This window comes from Nelumbo lutea, chromosome 1, assembly GCF_056320005.1.
Source record: "Nelumbo lutea isolate HS-2025 chromosome 1, American lotus-T2T, whole genome shotgun sequence".
Taxonomy (NCBI): Eukaryota; Viridiplantae; Streptophyta; class Magnoliopsida; order Proteales; family Nelumbonaceae; genus Nelumbo; species Nelumbo lutea.
The window spans coordinates 64,118,930-64,145,996 of NC_142684.1; the positions used below are offsets into that span (position 1 = coordinate 64,118,930).

At 39.7% G+C, this 27,067-nt stretch overlaps 1 protein-coding gene across 3 annotated transcripts in view; it reads left to right on the forward strand.

Moving 5' to 3' along the window:
* LOC148874935 (translation elongation factor Ts (EF-Ts)) overlaps positions 1-26,743 on the forward strand; it is a 50,778-nt gene extending 24,035 nt beyond the window's left edge. For 2 of the 3 annotated variants that reach the window (XM_088964093.1, XM_088964092.1), the window contains 5 exons: positions 10,502-10,676; positions 10,815-10,999; positions 18,962-19,087; positions 19,979-20,067; positions 26,221-26,743. In XM_088964093.1, the coding sequence (XP_088820219.1) occupies positions 10,502-10,676; positions 10,815-10,999; positions 18,962-19,087; positions 19,979-20,067; positions 26,221-26,266 (621 nt within the window). In that variant the 3' untranslated portion in view covers positions 26,267-26,743. Of the gene's footprint in view, positions 1-10,501; positions 10,677-10,814; positions 11,000-18,961; positions 19,433-19,564; positions 19,731-19,978; positions 20,068-26,220 lie in introns of those variants that run through there. The other variant, XR_016104871.1, reaches the window with a different exon arrangement.
* Positions 26,744-27,067: the final 324 nt, after the last annotated feature.

Here is a 27,067-nt window from a genome sequence, read left to right on the forward strand (position 1 = left end):
TTGGAAAACCCCACCGCCTCAGGGAAGAGCAAAGGGACTTAAAGAAGGAAGCACAAGAAAATTTTTGGATGAGGAGACCATAATCTCACATCCACACTAAGGGGGTCCAAAAAGACATTGCCAAGAAGAGACAACGGATTTGAAACACTGTTAAGTTCATCATCCCTCAAACCTCTCCGAAAGCCAAATTCCCGACTCAAGGACGAGGGTGAAATAGGAGATGGGAGGAAATGAGAGATAGCTTTTTCCTGTAGAGGGAAATAGAATAAAGAGACGGGAATTGGTCCTTAAGAGCAACAATACCCACTCAGTGTCTTCCCAAAACAAAACAGAATTACCAGAATTGATGTCATACCTGACAAAGTTGAGGAATTGAGGGAGGATACTCTGGGTTGCTTTCCAAGGAGATGCCGACGTTGCTCGACGTGATACACCCGCATCCCATCCATTTTCCAATCTGCCATGTATACTAGCTATCACTTCATGCCACAACCTCTCCCTTTCTCTAGGCCACCTCCACAACCATTTTCCTAATAGGGCTTTATTCTTGAGAGTTAACCTTCCTAACCCCAGTCCACCTTCCTCTTTGCTCCTAAAAACTATTTCCCAATTGATTAGATGATCTTTCTTTTCCTCCCCTGTCTCCCAAAGAAAAGTTCTCATTAATCTCTCCAGCTTTGTAGCCTCTCTATTAGGAATCCTAAAGATGGATAAAAAATAGACTGGTAGGTTTGCTAGGTGGCTCTCAATAAAGTTACTCTACCCCCTATAGTGATATAGTTCCTTTTGTTTTGAAGTGATGTTGTAATGAGTCTTTTGTTTTTCTGGTGGTGGTGACATCTTGTCACCTAGTTATGTTTGTACTATTTTCCTTTTTAGCAATAAAAATTTTTCTTTATTTATCTCCAAAGAAAGAGATGGAAATTGATCTTTTAAAGGGGAAGGACCCAACTGTGCATGTGCCCAGAATTTAATTCAGTTCCCACTACAAAGATTATACTTGACCAAAGGAAGGAAAGAAGGTAATATACCATTGATGGCCTTCCATGGCGAAGCTCAGGTTGCCTGATCCAATGCTCCAATGACTCATCCATCGGATGAGAGCCCATTTATATTCAAAACCACCCTTGTCCATAACTTATCTCTTTCTTGAGGGAATCTCCAAAGCCACTTCCTTAATAGAGCTAGGTTTCTTCTTTGTAAACAACCTATACCTAAACCACCTACCTCCTTGCTCCTACATACGTACCAGTTCTCAATCAACTTCTCAATCTTTCTGCACATGCTCACTGGGACTTTAAAAGCTGAAAGGTAATACATTGGCAGATTAGCTAAGCTTGACTGGATTAGAGTGATTCTACCTCCCAAGTAGTACCTTTTTTTTCCAACTATCAAGCTTATTCAAATTCTTTCTATTACTAGACTCTAGAAATTAGCTTCTTTCTAGTTGGCTCCTAGGGGTAGATCTAAGTACGCTGGGGGCCAAGATGAAATGTCACAACCTAGTATAGTTGTACAAGCCTCAAGTTCCCTATCATCCAAATTAATCCCTACCAGACAACTCTTATCAAAAATAATCTTCAAGTTTGACATTCTTTCAAAGAGTTGCACTGTTAACTTCAAATTTCTAACCAATGTAAAGCACTTCGGTTTCCAAGTTATCTCCAGCCATGAGTTCTCAGGCAGTAGGAAATGAACGGACGATGAGGTAGACTAGTAGGAGCCTTCAGCCAGAGACAGTGGAAGCCAAAGGACAACAAAAGTAGGTGATGGCTAGAAAAGTGGGTGGTAAGGAAGTAGGAGAGAAAAATGGGGGGATTGAGGGGAGGCAAGAACCAATAAAGTGGGCAAATGGGGAGAAGCTGAGACATGCAAAAGTAGTTAGTATCTCTTTGTGGACAAAAGAAGGTTCTGCAAAGATTAGGGTGGACAAAGATGACTTGTTCATTATAACAGAGGGTCTGGAGAATGAGAAGAGGAGGTTATTTCTAGAATCTTGCTTAGTTGGTGTAGTGAACACCACATGATTAGTGAAGAAGATTGAGCTTTGGGCTGCCCAAAGATGGAAGTTGAAGGGGGGATTGAGGATTCAAAAACTGTTGGAGCTGCTCTTCATCTTCGTGAATGAGGAAGAAGCCAAGAAGACGTGGTACATGGGAGACAGGAATATCGATGGGGAGTTGCTACAACTCGTTCCTTGGGACATGTGGAAGTTATTTTGGAACACAGGGGTGAGGAAAGCTTTCTGGGTTAGAGTTTTTGGATTCCCAATCCACCTTTGGAGTACCAAATTAGTGGAGAAATTGGAGATTTGTGCAGAGCTTACTAGAGATGCATAATTCTAGCCAAGCCAAAGAAATGTTAGAGTGGGTTAGGATTAGAGTAAAATGACAAGGTTACCCTCCGACTACCATTAGAGTAAAGGACAATGATTCACTGATAGAGTTAAGAGACTGGCTGGAGATCCTACTTGATCATGCTGAGAGTCAGACAACTTGGAGTTACTCGGTGCTAGCTGAACTAGAGTGGGTTTATAGAGTTTTGGTGGGGTTGGACATTTCTGCAGAAGTGGCGGGAAGATTAAAGGGGAATGAGGTCTGGGTGTAGGAGGAAGCAGGGCTGGTGATTGCTGTTGGAGAAGAGGGAGGAGGTACAACAGAGAAATCGAAAGCTGCGTGTTTGGGATTTAGGAACTTGGTTGAATGAGGCTAGAGCCGATGTGACAGAATCTGGTTATGGGTGATTGACATATATGTAGAGAGCGCTGATGCTGAGCCACGTGGGCTGCAGGATGAGCAGTATTCGTCTGGTGGTGCTAAATTTCAAATGATGGCCACCTTGTGGAAAGGGTGGCAGCCCGATGTATCGAGATCTTAGTTGGAATGGGGGTAGGCCAGGGGATCAGGGACACAATCTTACGGAGGATATAGAGTTTGATCAGAGGGGATCAATCACACCAGTTAAACAATTGGATTATTCAGGAGAAGAGGGACAAGCCAAAGAAGGTTTGGTTGAGGACAATAGTATGGAATGAAGCCCTACTATTATGGAGGTGGACCACAACATTTCAAATGGGTTTTCTGAACTGTCTCAAGTGATGGTTAGCCCGACTAGTCTAAACACTGGTTTGAGTCAGGGACAAACCAAACCGTAATCCCGCTCCCTTTTATTCCTAATGAGACTTCTCAGTCTCATCTTTTTCCTTGTCGAGCCTTTCAGTCAAGGGAGGCACATGAACAGCTTGTGGATTGCAACGACTGCAGATTTTAGGGTGATGGTCTTCTTTCCCAGTGCCACCAGAGAGAAGCAACACCTCCTTTGGTGAAGAGAGGTTCAATCATCAGTTGCAAGAGATGGAGATGATGAACACAATGCAGAAGCCGCTAGGGGAAGAACAAGGTGAATAAGATAGGGCAGTTGTGGTAAGAGGAGGTGGCTTGGAAGAATTGGGTTTCAACTTGGAAGTGTTGGAGGTAAGCTCTCTTGCTTTGATCCCTATATATGGTCGGCAGTTGGGGAGGCGTCAGTGAACTGTACTAAGAACAAGTCACAAGGTGGAAGTTTGGAAGTGACACTCACATGTGGGGGATTGATTACAGAACCTTCAACGTGGGTGCTATCAAAGTTCTTGGAATTTGGTGCTTTCCTGGGAGTATCATTGAAAGGAATGAAAGAGGAAATGTTGAATGGGGGTGGATAAGAAAACTTTTGAGGAGAAAGGGAAAAAGGAGAGGACTTAGATGGAAGTCTTTAGGCTAGCATGGGGCTTGAATGAAAATGCAGGCTTGGTGGCAAAGGATGGTAAGGATGGAAGGAGGGGGAGAAACTCATCGTGAGTAAGGGCAGGGGTCCTAGGGGATTTTGACTAGAGGAACCTACCATGAAGATAGCCTTGTGGAATATTCGGGGTTCAATTCTGGCCTTAGGAGAATGGTGGCAGGTTTTATGTAATGACTTGGAAGGCAGATGTTTTGTTCTTGCATGAAACTAAAATGGTTTTGGTGGAAGCTCAAGTTATCTGAAGCATTTGGGGAGATTGTAGTTGTGATTGAGTCATGTTGCTGGCTGAAGGTTCTACTGGGGGTTTGGTAGTAATTTGGGACATAAACACAGTGGAAGTAAATGGTACAGAAATGGGACAGTTTTCAATCTCTATTTGGTGTAACTCTTTAGAAGATGATTAGGAATTTGTACTCACCTCAGTGTATGGTCCAAGTGACAACAGGCTGAGGGAAGCTTTCGGGGTAGAACTTGATGGTGTGAAAGAAAGATGGGACATACCTTGTGTGGTAGGGGGTGACTTCAATAAAGTCTGCTTTACTTATGGGAAGAAAGGGGGTTCTAGACCAAACAGGGGAATGAGAGGTTTTGCTACCTTAATGGAAAGATGTTGGTGGATCAAGATGAAGCAATCTTAGTGAAATTGGATCGCTTTGTGATCTCCACAGAATGGAAAGAGAAGTGTTCCCAAATCTGTGTTGAGGCCTTACCTAGACCTTTATTAGATGATGCACCAATTTGTTTTGACTGTAAAGGTGTTCAAAATAGAACCCCTCCCTTCAGGTTTGAAAACCTTTGGCTACAAGAAGAAGGTTTTGTGGAGGAATTAAGGGGCTGGTGGGAAGAAGAGCAGGTGGTTGGGGCAAAGAGTCACATTTTTAGCGAAAAGCTAAAGGCTTTAAAAGAGAAAATAAAGATATGAGAAACAAGGTGTTTAAGGGGTTGGAGCAAAAAAAACAAAAAAAAAAAAAGCCTGGAGGCTGGAGGTTATACAAGAAGTAGACAGAGCTGAAGAGGAGGGCCAAATTTCTCAAGGAGATAAGAGAAGAAGATTAAATGCTAAGGCAGAGTTTGACAAGGTAGCATATTAGGAAAAGGTGAAGTAGAGACAAAGAGCCAAGTGCTTGTGGTTAAAAGGAGACACCAATACAATTTTTTTTTTTCATAATATGGCTACAACTAGGAGAAGGGAAAACTCCATCAAAAGGCTGGTGGTGAATTGGGAAGTAGTGGAAGAGGAAGAGAGAATCAAAACTTGTATAGTTGATTTTTATAAGAATTTATACAAGGAGAATTGGAAATACATGCCCAAATTTGATGGACTAAATTTTGATGGGTTCATGAATGAGCAAGCAAGGGAGATGGGAGGGATTTCCAAGAAGAGGAGGTGAGAGAGGCAATTGTGGACATGGAAGGGGACAAAGCCCCGGGACCGGATTTGGACTTTATTGGAAGAAAGGAATGCTAGAATATTTCAAGAGAAGGAAAGGAGCAGCCAGGAACTGAAGGGCTGTGTTGAATAGGGCATTACTTTGGCTGAAGACTTTGGAAAATTTTCATCAATTCTCATATAATGATTTTTGGGGAAACTAGCCAACAGTAGTGAGGTGTTCTTCCATTAAGAATAAGATAGTTACAAGGTGGTTTCCTCCGTCTGAAGGCTCATTGAAGCTGAATTTTGTTGGAAGTAGCTTCGGTAATCCAGGGTTATCTGGAATGGGGTCCTTTAGGATTCAGAGATTGTGTTAGGGCAGAGCTATTAGCAACTGTACAAGGGGTGCAATTTGCAAACCAATTTGGGTAGAACATTTAATCATTGAAGGGGATTCCAAGTTGGTGGTGGGCTGGTTGAAAAACCCCGAGGATACTATATGGTGCTACAAGAATGAAATTAAGAAACACAAATTGGTTGACAAGGAATATGTTGGTTTCTATACAGTGGGTGGGGAAATCAGCAAATGCTTTAGCTGATGTGTTACCCAAGCAAGGGGTAAATAGGGAAGAATTGTTTTGGGCTCACCTGTGATTTCTGTAATTTATTCCTAGTTTACTTGTTAGCTATTGGGAGAGGCTGCAGCTTGTGCCTCTTCCTGGGATGCTGTATGAATATGCAATTTTAAATCAGTTTCTTAGTTTATAAAAATTCACTATTACTAATAAAAAAAATGCCCTGGGACCGGATGGCATTGCCTTGACTTTTTATAAACATTGTTGGGTGGATATTCTAAACGTCATTGGAGGAATTCCATGTAACGGCAGCATTGGAAAGGAGTCTAAACTCAACTTTCATCACCCTTGTTCCAAAGAAGGGGCTGAAGACATAAAAGATTATAGGCCCATTAGTCTGATTGGCAGCATGTATAAAATCATTGCAAAGGTGTTGGCGAAAAGGATGACGCTAGTTATGGGATACATCATCTTGGAGTGCGAGGGGGCCTTTGTCGAAGGTTGATGGTGGACGGGGTCCTAGTAGTAAATGAATTGATTGACTCGAGGCTGAGAAGTGGAAGGGGTGGTTTGCTTTGCAAAGTAGATTTGGAGAAGGCATATAATCATGGGAAATGGAGTTTCCTGGACTATGTACTTAGCAGGATGAATGAGAGGCTGGAAAAGGAAAGGGGAGAGTGGTTTTCTGGACTATGTACTTGCAAAGTGTTGGTACTCCTTCCTGGACTATGTACCCAATATTGACAGGAATGGAAGCTATCATAAAAAAGAAAAGGAGGGATTTCCTCTGGAGAGGCTGGAAAGAGAAGTTCCACCTGGTAAACTGGAACAAAGTTTGCAAGCCCAAATCTCAAGGGGCTATGTACCCAATCTTGGCAGGAATGGAAGCTATCATTAAAAAGAAAAGGAGGGATTTCCTCTGGAGAGGCTGGAAAGAGAAGTTCACCTAGTAAACTGGAACTTAGTTTGCAAGCCCAAATCTCAAGTGGGGCTGGGTGTTAAAAGGGTGAAGAATATCAATATTGCTTTGCTGGGGAAGTGGTTTTGGAGGTTTGAGGAGAGTCAAAGAGGGCTGTGGAAAAGAGTGGTACAGGCCAAATATGGAGATGGAAATTTTGGGTGGGACCCAGGAGCTTCAAATCAGTCCTATGGGTGTTTGGTTTGGAAAGGAATTGAAAAGCCCGATATTTCGTTTGCAGCAGGTGTAAAGTTCAAAGTAGGAAGTGGGGAGTGGGTCAAATTTTTGAAGGATGTTTGGTGTGGTGAGAGGTCCTTGTCTGAGAGCTCCCCTGCTTTGTTTGAAGTGGCAGTGAACAAAGAAATCATGATTACTGACTGCATGCAAATTCAAGATGGTAGCATGGTCTGGATCCCACAGTTCAGGAGGAATCTAAACGGTTAGGAAGTGGATGAATGGATAGAGCTACTGCAACTTTTATATGGTACATAGGTGGAGTTTGCCAAGTCTGACAGAAGAGTCTGGAAGTGGGAGAAGACCGGAAGATTCACAATTAAATCCTTTTATAAGGCTTTTGACATTGCAGAAGGATATCCAGTCCCAGCTCATATCATCTGGTGTAAAAATGTTCCTTCACTGGAAACAATGGATCACCTTTTACTGCACTGCAGCTTCTCCTTTCGGATTTGGAACAGAATTTCACACTTGTTTGAAGTACAACGTTGCTGCCCAGGATCAATAGAGGACTTTGTAAAGGGTTGGAGGGTGGAAAGGCTGAGTAAGAGAGGAAAATTAATCTGGAATGTAACTGTAGTAGTCATTTTCTGGTGCTTTTGGCAAGAAAGAAATGCATGGGTCTTCAAGAGTAAGATAAGTTCTGCTGATTCTATTTATCAGAAAATTTTTGGAAAGATGATCTCTTGGTTGGCTGGTGACAGGTTGTTTAAGGGTGTAGGTTTTGAATTCTATTTTGTATACGATAATCTTCTTGTAAAGCAGGGTGGGGGTCAAGGTTATAGGGAACGACTTTTCTTGGTTCCTGAGTACATCATCTTGTTGTATTTGTTCATACTAAATACTAATATAATGATACTTTACCTTTTCTCTAATAAAAAAATTCCTTCACAAAAAAGAATTGTCATATGCCAACTGTAAATGAGTGAATGACACCTTGTCTTTCCCAATTATCTAACCTTTCACCAATTGTCCCAAGTAAGCCCTTAAGATAAGTCTACTGAGGGCATCCACTACAAGTGTAGACAAGAAAGGGAGAGAGGGTACCCCCTGCCTAGAGGTGTCAATTGGACTGGATTTGGTCCTACCCAATCCAGTCCAATGTGAGTCCACTTAAAAATGGACTGGACCCAATCCAATCCATTAAAATGTAAATGGACTGGATTGGATCTAATCCAAACTGAATGAAATATCAAAACTTATATAAAAAAGAACATATAAAAAAGTGCAAAAATATATTAAAATGAAGAAAATCTGAAAATTACAAAATATACCCTTTTGGATTTGTAAAAGTACATCTATAAAAGTGCTTTGATAAAAGTACTTTCATAAAAGTGCATTTACAAAAGCACTTCAATGAAAGTACTTCGTAAAAGTACTTTTACAAAAGTACATCCATAGAAGTGCTTTGTAAAAGTACTTTCTTAAAAGTGCTTTCGTAAAAGTTCTTTCATAAAGTGCTTTTGTAAACGTGCTTCCATAAAAGTGCTTTTTTAAAAAGTACTTCCATAAAAGTGCTTTAGTAAAAGTGCTTTTTGTAAAAGCACTTCCATAAAAGTGCTTTTTGTAAAAGCACTTCCATAAAAGTGCTTTTTGTAAAAGTACTTTTATATAAGTACTTTCGTTAAAAGTGCTGTAAAAGTTTTTGTAAAAGTGATTTCATAAAAGTGCTTTCGTGTAGGTACTTCTATAAAAGTTCTTTTGTAAAAGTGCTTTTATAAAACTGCTTCTGTAAAGGTGTTTTCATAAAAGTACTTTTGTAAAATGCTTTCATAAGAGTATTTTTATTTGTAAAAGTGTTTTTGTAAAAGTGCTTTTGTAAAAGTACTTTCATAAAAGTGATTTTATGCCAGCTTCAGTTTTGATTGGTTTTAAATTTGACAAGGTTTTGGCCTTATGATCGGATTATTGGAAATTTGGTTTAGGTCCAATTCAAACCAATAAGAATAAGGACTAATTTATTTTGGATTGGCCCAATCCAATGATTATAATGGACTGTCCAAGTTCGATTTGATAAGGTTTGGATCGGATTGGATCCGATCCAAAACCGGTTGATTGACACCCTTACCCCTGCCTAATTTCACACCTAGCAGGAAAAAAAAAGTCCACTATTGTGCCATTCATTAATACCAAGTTCCCGCAAGTATTCAAAGTTCAAACAACCCTAGATCCATTTACATCGTCTCTCTCCAAAACCATAGTGAGATAAGACTTCTATCAAAAAAGTCCAATCCATCAAATTATAGGTTTTCTCTAGGTCCAACTTGCATAGCACACTTTTTTTTTGCTGACCTTTTCATTTCTTCAAAACATTCATTTGCAATTAGAATTTGACTAGTAATTTGTCTATTTTGCACAAAAGCCTCTTGATTTGACAAAATAATGGAGGGGAGGACTTTACTAATTCTTACAAACAAGATCTTGGTTATTATTTTATAGAGTCTGTTCACCAAACTTATGGGTCTAAAATCTTTAGGGTAAACCACCTCTTTCTGTTTTTGGGATCAAAGCAAGGAATGTGGCATTCAACCCTGGGTTAATGACACTCCTCTCAAAAAATTCACTGAACACTGCTACGAAACCATTCTACAAAATATCCCAACAATCTTGATAGAAAGCCATAGAGAATCCATTTGGGCCTAGAGCTTTGGATCTATCTATGTTAAAAACAGTATCCTTGATTTCTTCCAACTCAAATCTTCTTCCCAGCCTTTTTTTTTTGACTCTTCAGATAAACTAGGCCAATCCAGACCTTCAACCCAAATTCTTTCATTTAAAGGTTTTCTATAGATTGATCTAAAATGTTCTGCAAATGCCCTAGCAATCTCCCCATGTTGAGTGATAACCTCTCTCCTATTTCCAATTTAGAAACAAAATTCTTCGTTCTTCTACCAATAGCCATTTGCATGAAAGAACTTAGTGTTTCTATCATCTTCTTGAATCCATTTTGACCTAGATTTTTGCCTCCAACTAATCTCCTCTTTAAACAAAATGTCCTCAAATTGCTTCTTCAATGACCATCTTAATTCTTTATCCCTTTCTTCCAGAGTACCCTGAGATTCCTTAACATCCAACACTTCAATTTGTCGAACCAGCTCCTCTTTTTGTTCCCAATCTCCCAAAATGCTCTAAATTCCACACTTTGATTTTATCTTTTAATTCTTGCAATTTCCTGTGAAACATCATTCCTTTCCATTAACTCTAGGTCTGCTTCCTTCCCATCATTCCTTTACTTTCTCAACGAACCCCGGATGACATAGCCACATGTTTTCAAACCTAAAGGGGGGCATGACCTCCACCAAGAAGCTCCTCTTTATAAAGTGTAATAGGTTAGTGATCAGAAATTACCCTAGGTAGTGCCCTAGACACAACATTGCCCCAATGCTTATCCTAATCCATAGAAAAGAGGACTGTTTTGCATCCCAAAAGACCATGCTGCTCCTTTCTTGCTAGATTCTACATTATGGAGCATATCCCCATGATTTTCCCACTTTTATTTGTTGGTGAGAAGAATGCTTTCACCTGTTCTAATAGGACCAAAGTTTGCTGATTCACTTGATAAAACATGTCTTCTCTCTATAGGACTTGAAGATCAGTCTGGATCATCCAAAACTAAGTGGAGAAACAACTGTGCAAAGTGCAATTACAGAAGTGGCTGCAATGGTGGGGGAGAATGTAAAACTTAAAAGGGGGTTATCAGTGTCTACATCTGCACATGGTGTTGTCTCTTCCTACCTCCATACTTGTCCCCAACCTGGTACTGTAACTCCAAACAGCTTTCTCATGTTTGTGGCTTTGGGAAGATTAGTGGGTTTTCATTCTGGAAAAGAATTGGTACATGATAATCGCTGCAAGAAAGTATATGATACTACATCCTTGTATTGATATGGTGCAGGTTTGGGTCGTATTGCGGGAATTCTGACTCTGGAAGTAGAGGATGATAGTGTTCGGTTGGATGCTCTCCAGGGAATTGGTTCACAATTGGCAATGCATATAGTGGCAGCAAAACCATTGTTCTTATCAAGGGAGTCTGTTTCTTCTGAAGCAATAGAGAGTGAACGTGAAATACTGAGGTCTCAGGTAATTTATGACACATCAGTTTTGCAGTACTGGTTGGGACCTGTAAACTATGAATCTGAGTCATCATGGCTACACATCTTAATCACCACAAATAAGAAAAAGGAAATTATTAATTAGGCCCTCATGATCTGATTCCGTTTTAGATTTTTAGTAGCGGATTCAGTTAGATTAAATTGTGATGTGTTCTGGTTGCAGGAAGGTTGCAAAGTCAGTTCTTTTCTTGCTTGTTCTTAGTTTTAATGTGATTGTTATGCCACCTCCATTTTTCTGAGAAAAATAAGTCAGCCTTGATAAATCTAATGTTTTAGACCTTTTTATAAGAATATTTTTTAGATCTTCATGTGCTACTTAGTCAGTTTTATTAAAGTTTTGTCTAGGTGATTGCTTTGCCTGGTTAATGTCTGTATCAGGGTCCAGGCAGGCTCCACTTAAGTTTCCCCTTAGGGATGCCAAGGCGAGAAGGGATTGGCCCAAGGACAAAAGAATTCAACACTTCTAACAAAACATTGTTATATTTAAAGAAGAATGCCTTACTAGAGGCACAAGAGAGGCTGCATGAGAAGTTAACTTTCTGAAAAAGTTTCTCTTCTCTAAAATACAAATTTTCACATGTGAATAATGAAATCTCTTTCCTCCCTAACTATTATTAGGTGGCCTACTTTATAAGAAAAAAATGTATTTCTGAAGGGTGTCAAGGGATGTCATTGAACTAATGGGCAATAATCGCAAAGGGTCCTTAACTGATGGATGGTTTGAATTGGCGGTATCATCCCTTATACCTGGTAGAAATTAAATAGGCAATTTATCAGAAAGCAAGTATGAATTACTTTCCCCATCATTATCATCTGCTACATTTTTGTTGCTTCATACTAGTGTTGTATGCTTTATCAATAATGTTTGTAGATTCGTTAGTTGAATTTTGATGGAAGTTCTATAGGCAACGTAGGTCTCTCTGGAGTTGGGGGGAGTACTCAGAGATGGGGAGGGCAGACTGATTGCTTTGTATTCTGGACCAGTAATAATGGGTGACTCATTAAGAGATGAGGTTATGACTGTACTTCAGGTTTGAGGTTGGCTAAGCAATGGGGCTTTCACCAAGTTGAGGTGGAAGGGGAGTCTAAGCTACTAATAGGTTGGCTGCAGCCAAATATCATGGGGGTCTGGACCATAGACAGCTTGTGAAGGAAATAAATTGCATAGCAAGGGAGGTTGGAGCATTGTTCAAGTGGGCTAGAAGATCAGCAAATGGATTAGCTGATACTTTGGCAAATCAAGGGACCCTTGGGGACAATTTGTTTTGGGCTGTTAACATTTTTAGATAAATTGTGGGATCAACACTCTTGCTGTTGGGTGGTTGACAGTTATACTCTTTTATTTGATCCATTAATGAAGGTTACCATTTCCAATCAAAAGAAAAAAAAGTCAAACAGATAAACAGAAATGTAGGAGGCTGACCTCCCATAATACATAAAAAAATTATATATATTGAACTCAAGTTAGCATTAATCCCATCTATTTTGAGTTACCTACATGAATCCTTTCCCATTATTGTGCTTTGTCAGGAGCCATAGTTTCTGTCATATTCCAAGTCCTTGGATCATTTCTTATCACTTTATCTGATATTTTCTTTGGTCTTTCCTTTTTCTTTTAAGATCTTCTTACTTCTACTAAGTAACTCCTCACTGGTGCATGAAGGGATGAGAGATCCATCATATGGATGGGTCGAACCCTACCGGAAGGTTGGGCGAAATTTCAAAAATTTCCTCTCCCCTCATCTGGGAATTGCATTCCCTGTTTTAGAAAATTTGCATTTTCGAGGATCAATCTTGAACCATAAACCGAACCAGATCTAAAACCAAAAGCAGGAGAGGGATATACCTGATATGGAGAAATAGTATCTCCCAATGGAGGTGTTCACGCCCAAGGAAGGAACAAAAAACTGATCCCACTGAAGATGGCGCAATGTAGGATGGAGCAGAATCAACAATGTTCGTCCAACGAACCGAACCCTTCACAAGAATTCGCTGGAGGCTATGAGCACAACTTCAGATCAACCTTTCTCCAAAGGCTGATATCAAGATCCAATCTTGATCGTTTCTGCTTGAATGAGGAGATCAGCGCAGTCTCACTGGGTGCTATGTTCTATCTTTGAATTTTGAGAATGTGATATTCTTAAAGGCTGCCGCCCCTTCCTTCTTTTATAACCTTAAAGGGATCAACTCCTAATTCCTTAAGAGTTCCTGATCCAAATCATATTTGGATCTGAATTCCCTTTAAGAGATAATGATAGATCCTTATCTTATCTGCAGATTAGATCAACCCTCTCCTAATCTTATCAGGAGGTTTCTAGATTTGAATCTGTATTCAGATTTGGACTCTCTGAGTGGATAGGGTAAGACCCTATCCTATTTGCTAATCTAATCTCAGATCCGCCCCTTTATTTAATTGATCAAATCAGCCCAGTTCGAAATGGGCTTTAGGCCCAATGAGTATATGTGCTCACTTAGCCTTCCAAACTGCTGCCCAGTTGGGCTTCCTTGTATGGCGTGGGATCCAAGCATTGATCTACACATCAACCACAATGGTTCGGCCCAGCCTTTGTTACAAGGCCTAGCCGAATTCACTAGAAAACCCAGTGAACCCCCTGAGCCCATCACATGGACTCTATGGGCCCAACACTTACACCAAGTTGTCCTTGGGCCAAGCCACTTTGTAACACTCAGGGACTGTGGGTGGATGCAAGATTAACCCATCAGGTATTACCCTCAATGTTCTTACACTTAACCTCTTAGCCCATAATGATCAAACACTGCTCGACAAGAGATGACCTCTCCCTCGGCTGCAAGGAACAGTGTTGCACTCTCTGCTCACATGGATCCCGGGAATTAAAACCTTTTTGCAAACAATTTGAAACTGTAACATATATATATTTATATCCGTATATAAAATATATTTTGCAAAACAAATCTCAACGATTGAAATCGGCTGCCGACAGTCTTGGTTTCCATCAGAGAGTGCATCCCCGATCATTACCTTTGTCCGACAAAGGGGCTGATCCTATCACTATGATCACCCACTCAGATGAATTCTCGGATTGTCCCAACATACCCAGGTTTTGAGCCCCTCTAAGGATTTCCTTGATTGGCATATCAAAGACAGCCCAATCCGACACCTAGTGCAATATCATAATTGAGTCTAGGCGTCAGGTGTAACTTTCCAGTTTTTCCCATCAATCCCCAAGGTCCAGGGCAATACTGGAAATCTAGTCCGGTTCAGGGTTTCAAGTAAACCTATATTGCATGTGCCTCGGGTCTCACCCTGGTAGCTGAGACAGGCCACCCTAACATTTGGCAGCACACCATTGTCAGTCTTGGCAGGATAAATCTCCCAGACTTATCCAACGGCTGTGAACATTCTAAACTAACACGAGTCTCGTAAGTGTCCAGTTTAAGGGTATTACACAGAAACATACCACAAGAACATGAATCAAATATGTACTTTCTTCATTTACAATAAATGTCATAATGTACATCATTCTGATTGGAGCTAAGGGCATACAACTGTCTAATAGTGCATGCATTGGTTGCCAATGCAAAAACCCAACCATCTTAGTCAACTTACCCTCCTAGCCATCAATTGGGGCTGCTCCTATGCCCTCTTTAATGTGTTATTTTTTAATTTTCTCTTTTCTAACCTTGCTATTCATCCATCTTACCATTCTCATCTCATCTATTATCACTTTTTCAACATTTTATTTTTTGATTATCCAGCACTCCATCATCACACAGTGAAATGCTGGCCTTAAAGTTTATTATTATCATCATCTAAGCATTGTTGGGTTGGCTACACGAATCCTGTTCGACCATTCTGTTCTAGTCATTTTCATATTCGTCGTTAAACTATGGGGCATGAACATGTTTGGTAACAGTATGAATGAGGTAAAAATTTACAGGAGGAAAAAATGTACAAGAGGTAGAAATGAACATGTTTGCTTTCAATCAAAGTCTCTTTATTTTTTCCCTAAAAAATTCTCTTGTTTCTTTCTTCCCAAATTGTCCAAACCACTGCAGCTCTGGTGCACCTCCATATTAATCTTCCCTTCTTTTCTTTGTCCTCTGAAAGTAGAGGGGTCAAACAATCTATGCAAACTAGTTGTAGTGTTCCATCTACAACCAAACAAAGAGAAACCTCTCCCAAATGTAGTAAGCAAAAGGACAAGAAATGAGGTGATGGGCAGCAAATTCACCATTTGATTCACACAGAGCACACCAATTTGGAGATAGGCACCAACCGGGTCTCCTCCTTTGTAATAAGCTATGAGTATTGATTGCACCATGGAAAACCTCTAAACAAAAAGCACTCACCCTAGGGGGGATTGGACGACACCGCACTTATTTAATTGGGAACTGCACAAGAGGAAGAGAAGGGGAAACCAACACTCTAAAAAAGGAAGCACAAGTGAACACCCCAGAAGGATGACCAATCCATAAACGGCTATCCACCTTACTGTTATCAAGAAAAACCCCATCCGACAATTGTAGCAATTGTAACACAAGACCCACCTCTGAATCCCACACGTTTCCACAAAAACCCAAATTCCAACCACTACCAAAAAGGAATGGGGAATGAACCAAGAAATTAGAGATAGGTCTACCCTTGAAGGATGAAAGAGGAAAAGACTCCATTAAAAAAGGAGCTTCTCCTAGCCACAGGTCCTCCCAAAATTTGATTTTATTTCCCAAATTGATACCAAACCTGGTATGAGTCAGAAAAAGTGGAAGAATCTTCTGGATAGCATTCCAAGGAGAAGCACCTCAAGCCCTGTCAGATATTGCATCCATCCCAAATGTTCTTTGAAAGTCCATGAATGCTAACTACCACTCTATGCCATAGTTTGTCCATCTCCCTAGGAAATTTCCAGACATTTCCTTAAAAGTGTCCAATTCTTTTTGTTCAATCTCCCCAACCCTAGTCCACCACACTCCTTTTACACAAACCTCCCATCTAATTAAGTGATATTTCTTCTCCTTCCCGGCTCCCAAAGAAAGTCCCTCATAATTTTCTCAAATTTTTCTTGGTAGCCTGAGGCATGCAAAGCACTGAAAGATAATAAATTGGAAGATTAGCTAAAGTGGATTTAATGAGTGTTATCTTACCTCCCAAAGAAATATAATTTCTCTTCTAGCCCGCCAATTTCCTTTCAAATATTTCCACAATCGGGTTCTAGAGGGAGCCCTAAATATTTCAATGGCCAGCCAATTAAGTACTCCCTAACTCCCTACTTCAATTTTCGATTATCGTTTGACTCAAATTGACTCCAATAACCATACTTTTATTAAGATTCACCTTTAAATTTGTCACTTTCTCAAAGAAACTCTCTAAGAGCCTTAAGTTTCTTGCATCTGGCTCTCCTCCACCTTCACAAAGGATTATGGTGTCATTTGCAATTGTAGATGGGTCATCCTTACCCTCTCTTTTTCTATTCTCCACCCCTTTATTAAACCTTTCTCATCCACTTTCAAAATCAATTTGCTGAATACTTCAATGATGAGAGTGAACAGGAAAGGGTAAAGTGGGTCCCCTTGCCTCACTTCCCTTAGGGCACCAAAGAAGTCCTTCACTCTTCCATTCACCAAAACTGAAAAATGGAAAGTCTGCTAGCATCCTTTTATCTATTTACACCACTGTACACCAAAACCCCATTTATCCATGATTTCAAAGCCTTCTCCAAGTCCAATTTACACACATTACCCTTCCCAACTTTTTAAAATCCTCAACACATTCATTGGCATTGTGAAATGATTGAATGTAGGATCCTTTTCAATCGAAGGGATAAGACTTCTACTGCTTCTGCTTCCTTCTCTGAGCTGTTCTTCTTTCTCATACAGCTTTTGATTATCCCCCTTCTAGGTTTTTGCCTTCTGGGATTATGAACATTTGCTTATTCCCTTTCTTGAATTTTTCTTCTAATGACACAGACCAGCCTTTTGAGTTCCTCTTTGCTGTGCAGTATTCCTTAATCAGGTATCTGAAGGTGTCTTTCCATTCCACTCTCCAACTTACATTCACAGCACCATCCAGGAAGCTTTGAAATCAGAAAACCGCCTCCCTCACTAGAAGGACTGTCTTTCCTGCCCTGTCGAACCTTGACTGTAGTCTCCTTTTGATGATACATCTCCTCCATCAGAAACTCCTTCATTTCCACCTTGATGAAACTCCTCCAACTCCTTGTTGGCGAAAAGCTTCGTTCCATCTTGTATCAGTACTGTCTCCCTGCATCCTTATTTTCATTTGATTTTATTTCATGACATCACAATTTCTATTTCCAAACCAATCCGAGTGGTCGGGGAAGAAAGAGGTCCCAATGCTTTGAAGCAATTTGTTGAGTGAATCTTTGAAGGATGAGGTTATTGTTGATGAAAAACATGAAGTTGAAGGAGCAATTGACCTAGAGAAAGTGGTAAATACAAAGGTGGAGGTTAGCAAATCTTTGGTCATGTTTTTTTTATCAGTGGGGAGGAAAGTGAAGGGAAGCTTTTAAGAAAATGGGAGAAAAATTTGGTGTGCCTAGGAAATGCAGGGAGAACAAAAACCACTATCATATAAAATAGAGACTTCCTCTAGGATATACTATCTAATTATGATAATCGTGTAATACCAAAATAGCTTAACATGTAGAGTGCAATGATTTAAAAGGCATGCCTAGGCGCACAGGCGAGGCGCATGCGCATTTTAGGGTAGGCACCTTGCTCAGGTCCTAGGCGCAACACTTTCAAAAGGTGCACGCCTGATGCGCCTTTGGCCCAGGCGTGTGCCTTTTAAAAATTTTACGCTCCGAGAACCCCCTATTTACTAATGTTGTTCATTCATTCATTTTAATAAAATATCTTCTTAAAAGGCGATTAAAATTATAAAATCATTATTTTTTTTTGTGTTAGAATCAAGAATTTAAGACCCTAACATGGACTTGTTTAGGCTTGCCTTGAGGGGCATGGCACAAAGGCGAATCATAGGATCAGGAATGTAATATCTTTTACATCACATTAGCTACTTGAAGTAATGCAATTGAGGAAAAAAAGGAGATTGTGGGCTTTACATGCTTGAAAATGTTTTATATGTTTGATTATCTTTAAATTTCCATTTGAATATGCTTTACATGTTATGTTTTTGTAATTTAATTTTAGATAATAGTTTTTTTAAAACATTAATCTTAAAAATTAAGTTTATATTTCTTATTAATATTATGCTTAATATTTTTGAACACTTTTGCATTTTTTGATTTTTTTTTTGCATTTTTTGAATTTTCTGACATTTTTTATTTTTTAGCTTTTCTTTTTGTACTTCTGTGCCTTGCTTCATAAAGGTGCATGCCTCGCCTTGCGTGTTGTGCCTCGGGCACAAGTTGGCCCTTGCGCTTTTAAAACACTGGTGGAGTGACGCCTAGGTGATGAGACACTAATGGAGGAGGCTCGTCTCTCTTAATCACCAAGATATTTTTTACATGGTGCTGTCGGATGCTTTTATATTCTTAACTTTCTGAGATTATATTAAAATAAAAGACATTGTTAAACTAAATTATTCAGCTGGAGTTAAAATACTAGTTTCTTTTTATCATTGTTCTTATTTGTTAGGGTTCAATCAAGATGTATGCTATCTTAAACCCTCAGACTTCAAAACCTGAACTAATAAGCATGGAATAACTCAAAATTTTGTCCAATCAACACATATTGATAAGAATATTTATCAATACATGTATGTTCCACAGCAATATAATACCTTCCCTGTTTCAAATAAATAAAAATCATTATTTTGAATTTTAATGTGATTATATTGTGTCTGACATTGTTCAAGATATGGTCAAATTTATGCTTGTATAGTCCTCATGTTTTTTCACAAGAAGCAGCTTTGAGTTCATACTGCTGCCATGAAACTCTTTAATGTTCATCTGGTTTCCTACATCAGGCAGAGGCAACAGCAAAATCTCAGATGGCCATAGAAAAAATGGTGGAAGGTCGTCTGCGGAAGTACTTTGAGGAAGTAGTTCTTTTGGAGCAAAAGTTTGTTGTGAATGACACAATTAATGTCAAGGTACTGTTGTTTGCTCGTTATTAGGATTCATAATTTGATATCTGTTTCTTTATGACAATATATATAAGGTGTGTGGACAATTCCTACATGATCAGAATTCATTTTGTTTCTTCACCTGCACGATGAATCTATCATGAATGTGATTTTGTGCACTTAGATCTACCTTTTTTGATTGGTATGTGCTAGTGGATTATGTGTTACTCTTTGCTCCTGTAACTTTGATCAGTTACCATGAACCATATGCTACTTTATTTTTCTTAGTCGTTTCAAGTGACAGGTCCATAAATATTCCAAGGGGTATGTGGTGGAAACACGTGATAGCGATGCCTGACTCATCTGTACAAAGTATACTTATCCAAACCTTTGATTGGATTAAGGGCAGAATAGACAAATTTAGCAAATTAATCTGTTATTGGATTTTACAAAACTTTTTAACTACAAACTGATATGCCAATTTGGAACTGTGAATCATGCAAGAAAAATTGCCTGGCCTTGACATCCTAAGGTAAAGCTACAACTTCGAAATCTGGGCAGGTCATGGGTTTAGGATCAGGCTGACATGTCTGAGAATGTGGTTCAAGTTTGAATGTGTCCACTTTGCGAGGAAAAAAAGGGAAGAAAAAAGAAAGGAGCCAAATGTTAGGTCTGTATCTGGTCTGCATCTCCTTAAGACTCTGGATAGCTGGGCCATCATTTAGGATCATGAAATCAACATGACTTTAGCCAATGAGCTATTGGGTTTTCTAGAGTGGCCATTGGCAATGTTTTTCTTATTTATTATGTTGTGCTCTGCATATGCAATCTCTACTGGCTATCTTTATGTATGCATATTGATTATTTTTGCTTTTTCGGTAGAAAAGCATACTGATTATTTTTGTGCAACTCTGCCAGTCACTACTAAATGATCTATCAAAGGAAGTGGGCTCACCTGTGAAGATAGGTAAATTTGTCAGAATGGAAGTTGGAGAAGGAATTCAGAGGTAATCTCTTGTACTTACTGACATGTTTTTACTTGTTTCTGTGTGTGTGCATGTATGACTTGTATATATAAGAAATCTAGGGAATTGCAGGCAACTTTATGTGAAGATATATCTTGATGTACATTATTAGAGTAGTCCTTGTCGTACAGTATCATAATTCTTACTATTTTATTTGTTCTTTTTATCTTTCAGCCCTGTAAGGGCATTCTTTTAACTGTACATACTTTTTCTCTTTAATATAAAAGAGGCTCTTTGGGGTGGGGGTCTACTATTCTTGACACCCCTAGATCTAGTTTCTTCTAGATCTGAATTCTGTTCACATGGTATCAAAGCGGGTTGCTCTTTGATCTTCCTTCTCTCTGATCCATCTTGCCTTCGTGATCTACTAAAAGCCTACAGCTCTGTCGAGTGGTCCTGGATTGTTTTGATATATCTAGGCACTCTTCTGTTTTCTGCGCACCCAGAGAGAGAGATTTTATTGGACCTCTCTCGTTTGACCTCCGTTTGCAGCAAGAATTGAAAGGAATTGGCGCCTAGCCCTTCTCAACATATTTTGAAATTTTTACGGAGATCCGTGAAGTTTTGAGAGAGATATGGACTCTTCTTCTTGGCTACTGCACCTAGACTTTCCTTTTCTGGACTGTGTTTAGCTTTTCCTTGTTTTGGATCTTGAACAATCTCTGGTGAAAGTAAGGGGTTTCTATCTCAGTTTTTTGACTCTCTTGGATTGATTACAGCCTATTTCACTTGTCTTTGGATCAAGTTTTACTTCAGATTAGTTTCTTCAAACCTCAGTTGAACCCTATTTGTGCTATTGTCTTGCTGTAATGGCTTCAGACAGAGGTGATATCATCCCTGTAAAGATGAATGGACAGAACTATGGGATGTGGAAGTTCCACTTCGACTTTTATGTTGAGTGAAAGGGTTTAGAAGGGCATCTGAACGAAATGGTCACTAAACCAGCTGAGGGCGAGGCCAAAGCTTTACAACAATGGAAGTTGGACAATGGTAAACTTGTTTCTTGGATTCTGAGTTCTATTGACTATCATATATTTGTACCTATGAGGAGAATGAAAATGGCATATGGGATGTACATGTATCTAGAAAAAGTTTATCAACAGTCCAACGTATCTAGGCAATATCAGATAGAATCAGAAATATTATCTTACAGCCAAGGAGATAGGAGGATATAGGAGTATTATTCTGGTTTTCTTGATTTATGGGTTGAATATGAGATTGTTCACATTGAACCCTCGGATCTAGTGGAGTGTGTGAAATATCTTCAGAAGCACTTTGAGAAGAGAAAGGTGACTCAGTTTTTGATGAGACTTAGACTTGAATATGAGATAATCAAGTCCAACATTCTGAATAGGAGAACACTTCCAGATATGGATTTTGTTTTAGGGGAACTTCTGAGGGAAGAGACTAGACTTCTCACTGCAGCCGGGTTCGATGGGAAGATAGCTGAAGTTGGGGCTGAAACATCCTTTATTTCTCATGGGGGTAAGAAGCCAACCTCCAAGGACCTCTCCAAAACCTAGTGCTACGAGTGTAAGGGTTTTGGACATATTGCATCTCACTGTAAGAAGAATGTGTGTACCTATTGCAAGCAACATGGTCACATCATTCCGGACTGTCCGATCCGACCATCTAAGGGCTCTCAGAAAAAGACTCAGCCCCGGGCCTATTAGGCAACAAATGGACCCGCAACAAACACTGTATCTACCAAGGGTGAGTCTTCAGTGAAAGGTGAATCAACAGGTGTCATGGATGAAGAAAGGGCTCGACAATTGGTATCTTCTGCTATTTCCTCTGCTTTCTCTGCTATTGGCTTGTCTGGTAAGTTCTCTACATATTGTTCTTTCCCTTTACATTCTTGGATTATAGATTCAGGTGCCACCAACCATATGATAGGATCCTACCTCAACCACCCAATCCCTTCCACTAAAACTCACCATAAAGATATTATTACTGCTAATGATGAAAAGTTAGACATCGTTGGTAGTAATGATCTGTCCTGCCAATTGTCACCAACCCGATCCTTTCCTCTCTCCAAAGTCCTCTTAATACCCAACCTTACTAATATTTTGATTTTTATTGGTCAACTTGTTGATGAAGGAAATGTTCTCTCCTTTTCTCATGATGGTTGCTTGATACATGACCGATACACTGGGAAGGTGAAAGGGAAGGGGTGTAGGCTAGGCCAACTGTTTGCACTGGAGTTTGAGAAGTGTCAACCAAGGGCATCCTCAACTTCACTTAGTTCTTTGTCTGATTCTATGTTGACTTATAGAAATAATGTTTGGGATTTATGGCATAAACGATTGGGTTATCCATATTCCCCAAAATTAAAATTTTTGTTTGATTCTGGATTAATTAAGAATAAAACTCCCCCTGTTGATACTTTTGATGTTTCTTGCACTACGTGTTGTTTTGAGTAAGTCATGTTTTACCATTTCTTCATAAATCTGAACATGCCACTAAACCTTTTGAGATAATACATAGTGATGTTTGGTCTGCTTCTATTACTTCACGATTGGGGTACATATATTATGTATTATTTATATATGATTGTACCAGATATATTTGGATTTATTTCATGCGACACAAATCAGAAGTCTTTGGTGCATTTAAGTTGTTTCATACCATGGTGCAAAATCGATTCAAGTGTAGTGTGACTATCCTCTGCTCAGATTCAGGGGGAGAATATAGAGATGGAGACTTCTTGGCATATTTGACGAGTCATGGAATTCAGTCTCAGCGCAGCTGCCCAGAAACTCCACAACAGAATGGTGTAGCTAAACGGAAGAACGAACACATTCTCAGTGTTATGCAGACATTACTACAGGAGTCTCATACTCTAACTTCGTTTTGGGTAGAAACAACCAGTATAACCGTGTATTTTATCAATTTTCTTCCATCCTTTGTTCTAGGCAACACCTCTCCCTTCCAAAAACTTTTTGGTTATCCCCTAGATTTCTCTAGCCTTCATGTTTTTGGATCTTTGTTTTGTTCATCTTCCTGTTCGTGAACGATCTAAATTAACTGCTCAGTCTTTTATGTGTGCCTTTATGGGATATAGTCTTGACCACAAATGATTTTTGTAATATGATCCTACTATTCGTTCGGATTTCTCGGAATGTTGTGTTTCTTGAACATATCTCCTCCTTTGCTGTGGATGTTAGATTGTTTGCTCCTTACATCTCTGTTTTGCAGGACTTTGATTCAAATGAACTACACCTTCCTCAACCGAGAGAGATATTCTTGTCTTCACCTGCAAGCGGCTATGTGTCCCGGCTCTTGTGCCTACAACCCCCCTTCCACCCGATCCAGAGCATTCATCTCAGATATTCTCTATAAGTGATACCTTGACCCAAGATCCTCCTATTTCAGATGGTAGTTCAGTTATTCCACTTTGCCCTACCCGTATCTCTAGGCCTCCTGACCGCTATGGTTTTCCTTCAAACCATAGTTCATTTTCTGTTGTACTTTCTTCCACAGATATCCCTAGATCTTATTAGCAAGCCATTAGAAGTTCTTAGTAGAAAGAAGCTATGGATGCCGAAATTCAAGCTCTGCATGAGAATGACACTTGGGATCTTGTGCCGGCTCCTCCAGATGCTTCTATTGTTGGAAGCCGTTGGGTCTATACGATCAAACTGAAATCAAATGGCTCTCTTGATTGATATAAGGCCCGATTAGTTGCCTAAGGATACAGTCAGGAATATGGGGTTGATTATGAAGAAACATTTGCCCCGGTCGCTAAGATCACCACAGTTTGGACTCTTATGGCCATTTCTGCTATTTATTCTTGGACTATTTATCAATTAGATGTGAAGAATGCATTCCTTCAGGGCGAAAGGAGATAGTCTACACGAAACTTTCGCTTGGATATTGCAGTGATCATTCACGTGTCTGTTGCCTAAAGAATGCTTTATATGGCTTGAAGCAAGCACCCAAGGCTTGGGCTTGGTTCGAGCGCTTCCGGGATGTTGTTGCAGTTGGGTATAATCAGAGTTCCTCTGACTACTCCCTCTTTGTTAAGAGAAGACCCTTGGGTATTATTATTCTTCTATTATATGTTGATGACATGCTCCTGACGGGGGATGACCATGATGACATTTGTGAGCTGAAGTCCTTACTTCATAACTCATTTCATATGAAGGACCTGGGTCCTCTAACTTCTTTGGTTTGGAGGTTCATCATAGCAGTCGAGGGTATTTTGTTTGTCAAAAAAAATATGCCTCTGATCTCGTCAAACTAGCTGGAATCACTGATGAAAAACATGTTGATACCCCCTTGGAGTTGAATGTCATGCTATCCAAATCCGAAGGCCTCATCCTTCCTGATGCCACCTTGTACCGCCAATTTGTTGGCTCTTTGATCTATCTTACTATGACCAGGCCTGATATTTCACATGCTGTTCGGGTTGTCAGTCAATTTGTCTTTGCCCCGAGACAACCTCATATGACTGCAGTTTGTCGCATCATTCGTTATGTTCGAGACACAACCTCTCAGGGATTGTTTTTCTCTTTCTCATCATCCACATAGTTGAGGGTTTATGCTGATGTTGATTGGGCTGGTTGCCCCGACACTCGCCAATCCACCACTGGGTGGTGCGTCTTCATGGGTGACTCTCATCTTCTGGAAGTGCAAGAAACATCAAATTGTCTCTAAGTCTTCCACTGAAGCCGAGTATGGAGCTATGTCTTCTGCGTGTAGCGAGATTTTTTGGCTGAAGTCACTTTTCATTGATCTTGGGATTTCTCTTCCTACTCCAATCCCTCTATATGTCGACAACAACAACGCTATCAAGATCGCATCTAATCCAGTCTTTCATGAGAGGACTAAACATATCGAGGTGGATTGTCACTTTATTAGAGACCTCCTTGTTGCAGGCTCTATATGTCTTCCTCATGTTGCTTCTCACATGCAGATTGCCGACATCTTCACCGAAGCCATGACCAAGAGTCGACATCTCATTATTGTGTGCACGCATCAGTTTGAGGGGGAGTAAAGATATATTTTGATGTACATGATTAGAGTAGTCCTTGTTATACAGTATCATAGTTCTTATTATTTTATTTGTTCTTTTTATCTTTCAGCCCTGTAAGGGCATTCTTGTATCTGTACATACTTTTTATCTCTTTAATATAAAGGAGGCTCTTTGGGGTGAGGGTCGATTATTCTTGGACCCCTAGATCTGGTTTCTTCTAGATCTGAATTCTGTTCACACTTTACATGGACCCAAAGATCACTATCTGGACAAAAAGGTAGATAGAAGAGTTTTATATTTGGGTGGGTGGTAGGGGAGCATCCCCATGAGGGTCATATTTAAAGACGAATGGTGTTAAAAGGGTCTAGGTAGCTAGGGCTAGCCTATAATTCAGTAGGGAAGGGTGCTTGGCATACACTTTTTTTTTTTATATATAATTGGCGTACACTGTATTGTTCAAACATAAAGAATCTGGTTACTGATCCAAAAGAAAATGCTTGTAGTAATATAGTACCACCTGAAGCAAAGAATGCCCCTGAATTTTCTTTGCTCTTGAAATTTTTCCTTACTTGAACTGGATCCGAACACTGATGATCTACAATCTTGCTTTTGTATCACCTACTTTGACCTCAACTGCAGTTGTCGTTCCCATCTTGATGCCACAGGCACATATGCCACCATGTACTGAGTACTGTTTTTGCTTAGTCATTTAGCTATTCATAGAAGTTTTTTTCCTTTGTTTTGTGAATGGCATAATGATTCTGACCTGGCTTGCTAAAGCTTTTGACTGCAACACATGTTTCATAAGCACCCTTTTTTTTTCCTGAAATCAGTTCAAAAGAAATTGAATAAAAATACCTTTTTGCATTTACTGTAGCTGGGTGACAGCATATTCATTGCTATGAAATTCATTATAAAAATGTAAGTTTAGTTATGTGTTTGTCTCTGTTGACATGCTGTTTGGAGTTCAAATGTGTTGCCATATCTGTTTTTCAAGGAATACAGAGAATGTGATTATTTGTCGTGTGATATTCTTTCATTCTTCTTGTTTTTTTTTTTTCCTGGTAAGTGCGCATAGCCTCAAGCGTTTTGGCCTCACTGTATGTACTCCACCCATCCATCCTTCACTTGAAACTGAAGATTGTAATATTCTGCAGGCTAGAAATGCCCAGTACATGTGAAGTGGCTGACTGCTTAAGTTGAAGTGATTTCATGTCCTTGTGTAGAAGACATCTGCCTGCCCTCAGAGAAAGTTGCTGACAGCCAAAGTGCCCAACAATAATTTTGGCATTTTCTGTTGCAAGGGTAAGAAGGGCATTATCTATGCTCAGACCTTGGTTGATACTTTTTACCAGTTTTTCTCTTTATTTTTTGTCATGAACGATTAAGCAGGTCTAGCAAAAATCAAGTTGTTGGGATTGATCTTGGTTTCAGGCATGCAAGCGCTCACTATAAACTTATATCCTCCAATCATTCATTCTTTATTTCTTCCTTGTTTCCTTTTGAATACTGTTGAGCTTCGTTGTACCAGATAATTAATAGTCTCCTTTCTACCAGGAGCATAAATTTTGCACTCTTATTCTGGGTTAGCAGACCTTATTATCTATAGATCTCGGACAGGAAATATAGTATCATACCATATATTTGTATATTTCAAACACTGTTTTTGTTTTGTTTCTACCTATTGGTCCACAAGCTTTAAGCTATTTGGTCACGATTATTGGTTTACTAACCGGTTGACAAGTTTTTGGTAGATTCTTAGTTGAAAGGACTAAGATGGAGTCTTAGCCTCTCACGGCTCGTTTACACAGGGCTCCATGACTTGCCACTTGCCACTGCCAGTTGCCACATATTGAATATGTGACATGAGATAGGAGTTCAGATCTACTCTGCTGGCCACATCCTGTGCATAAGAAAGCTAAAGAAGCACATCGTGAACATATTCCCCTTGCAACATAAAGTATGAAGAGATGTTCCCAGTTCCCATTGTCCGGCTGTAGGGTC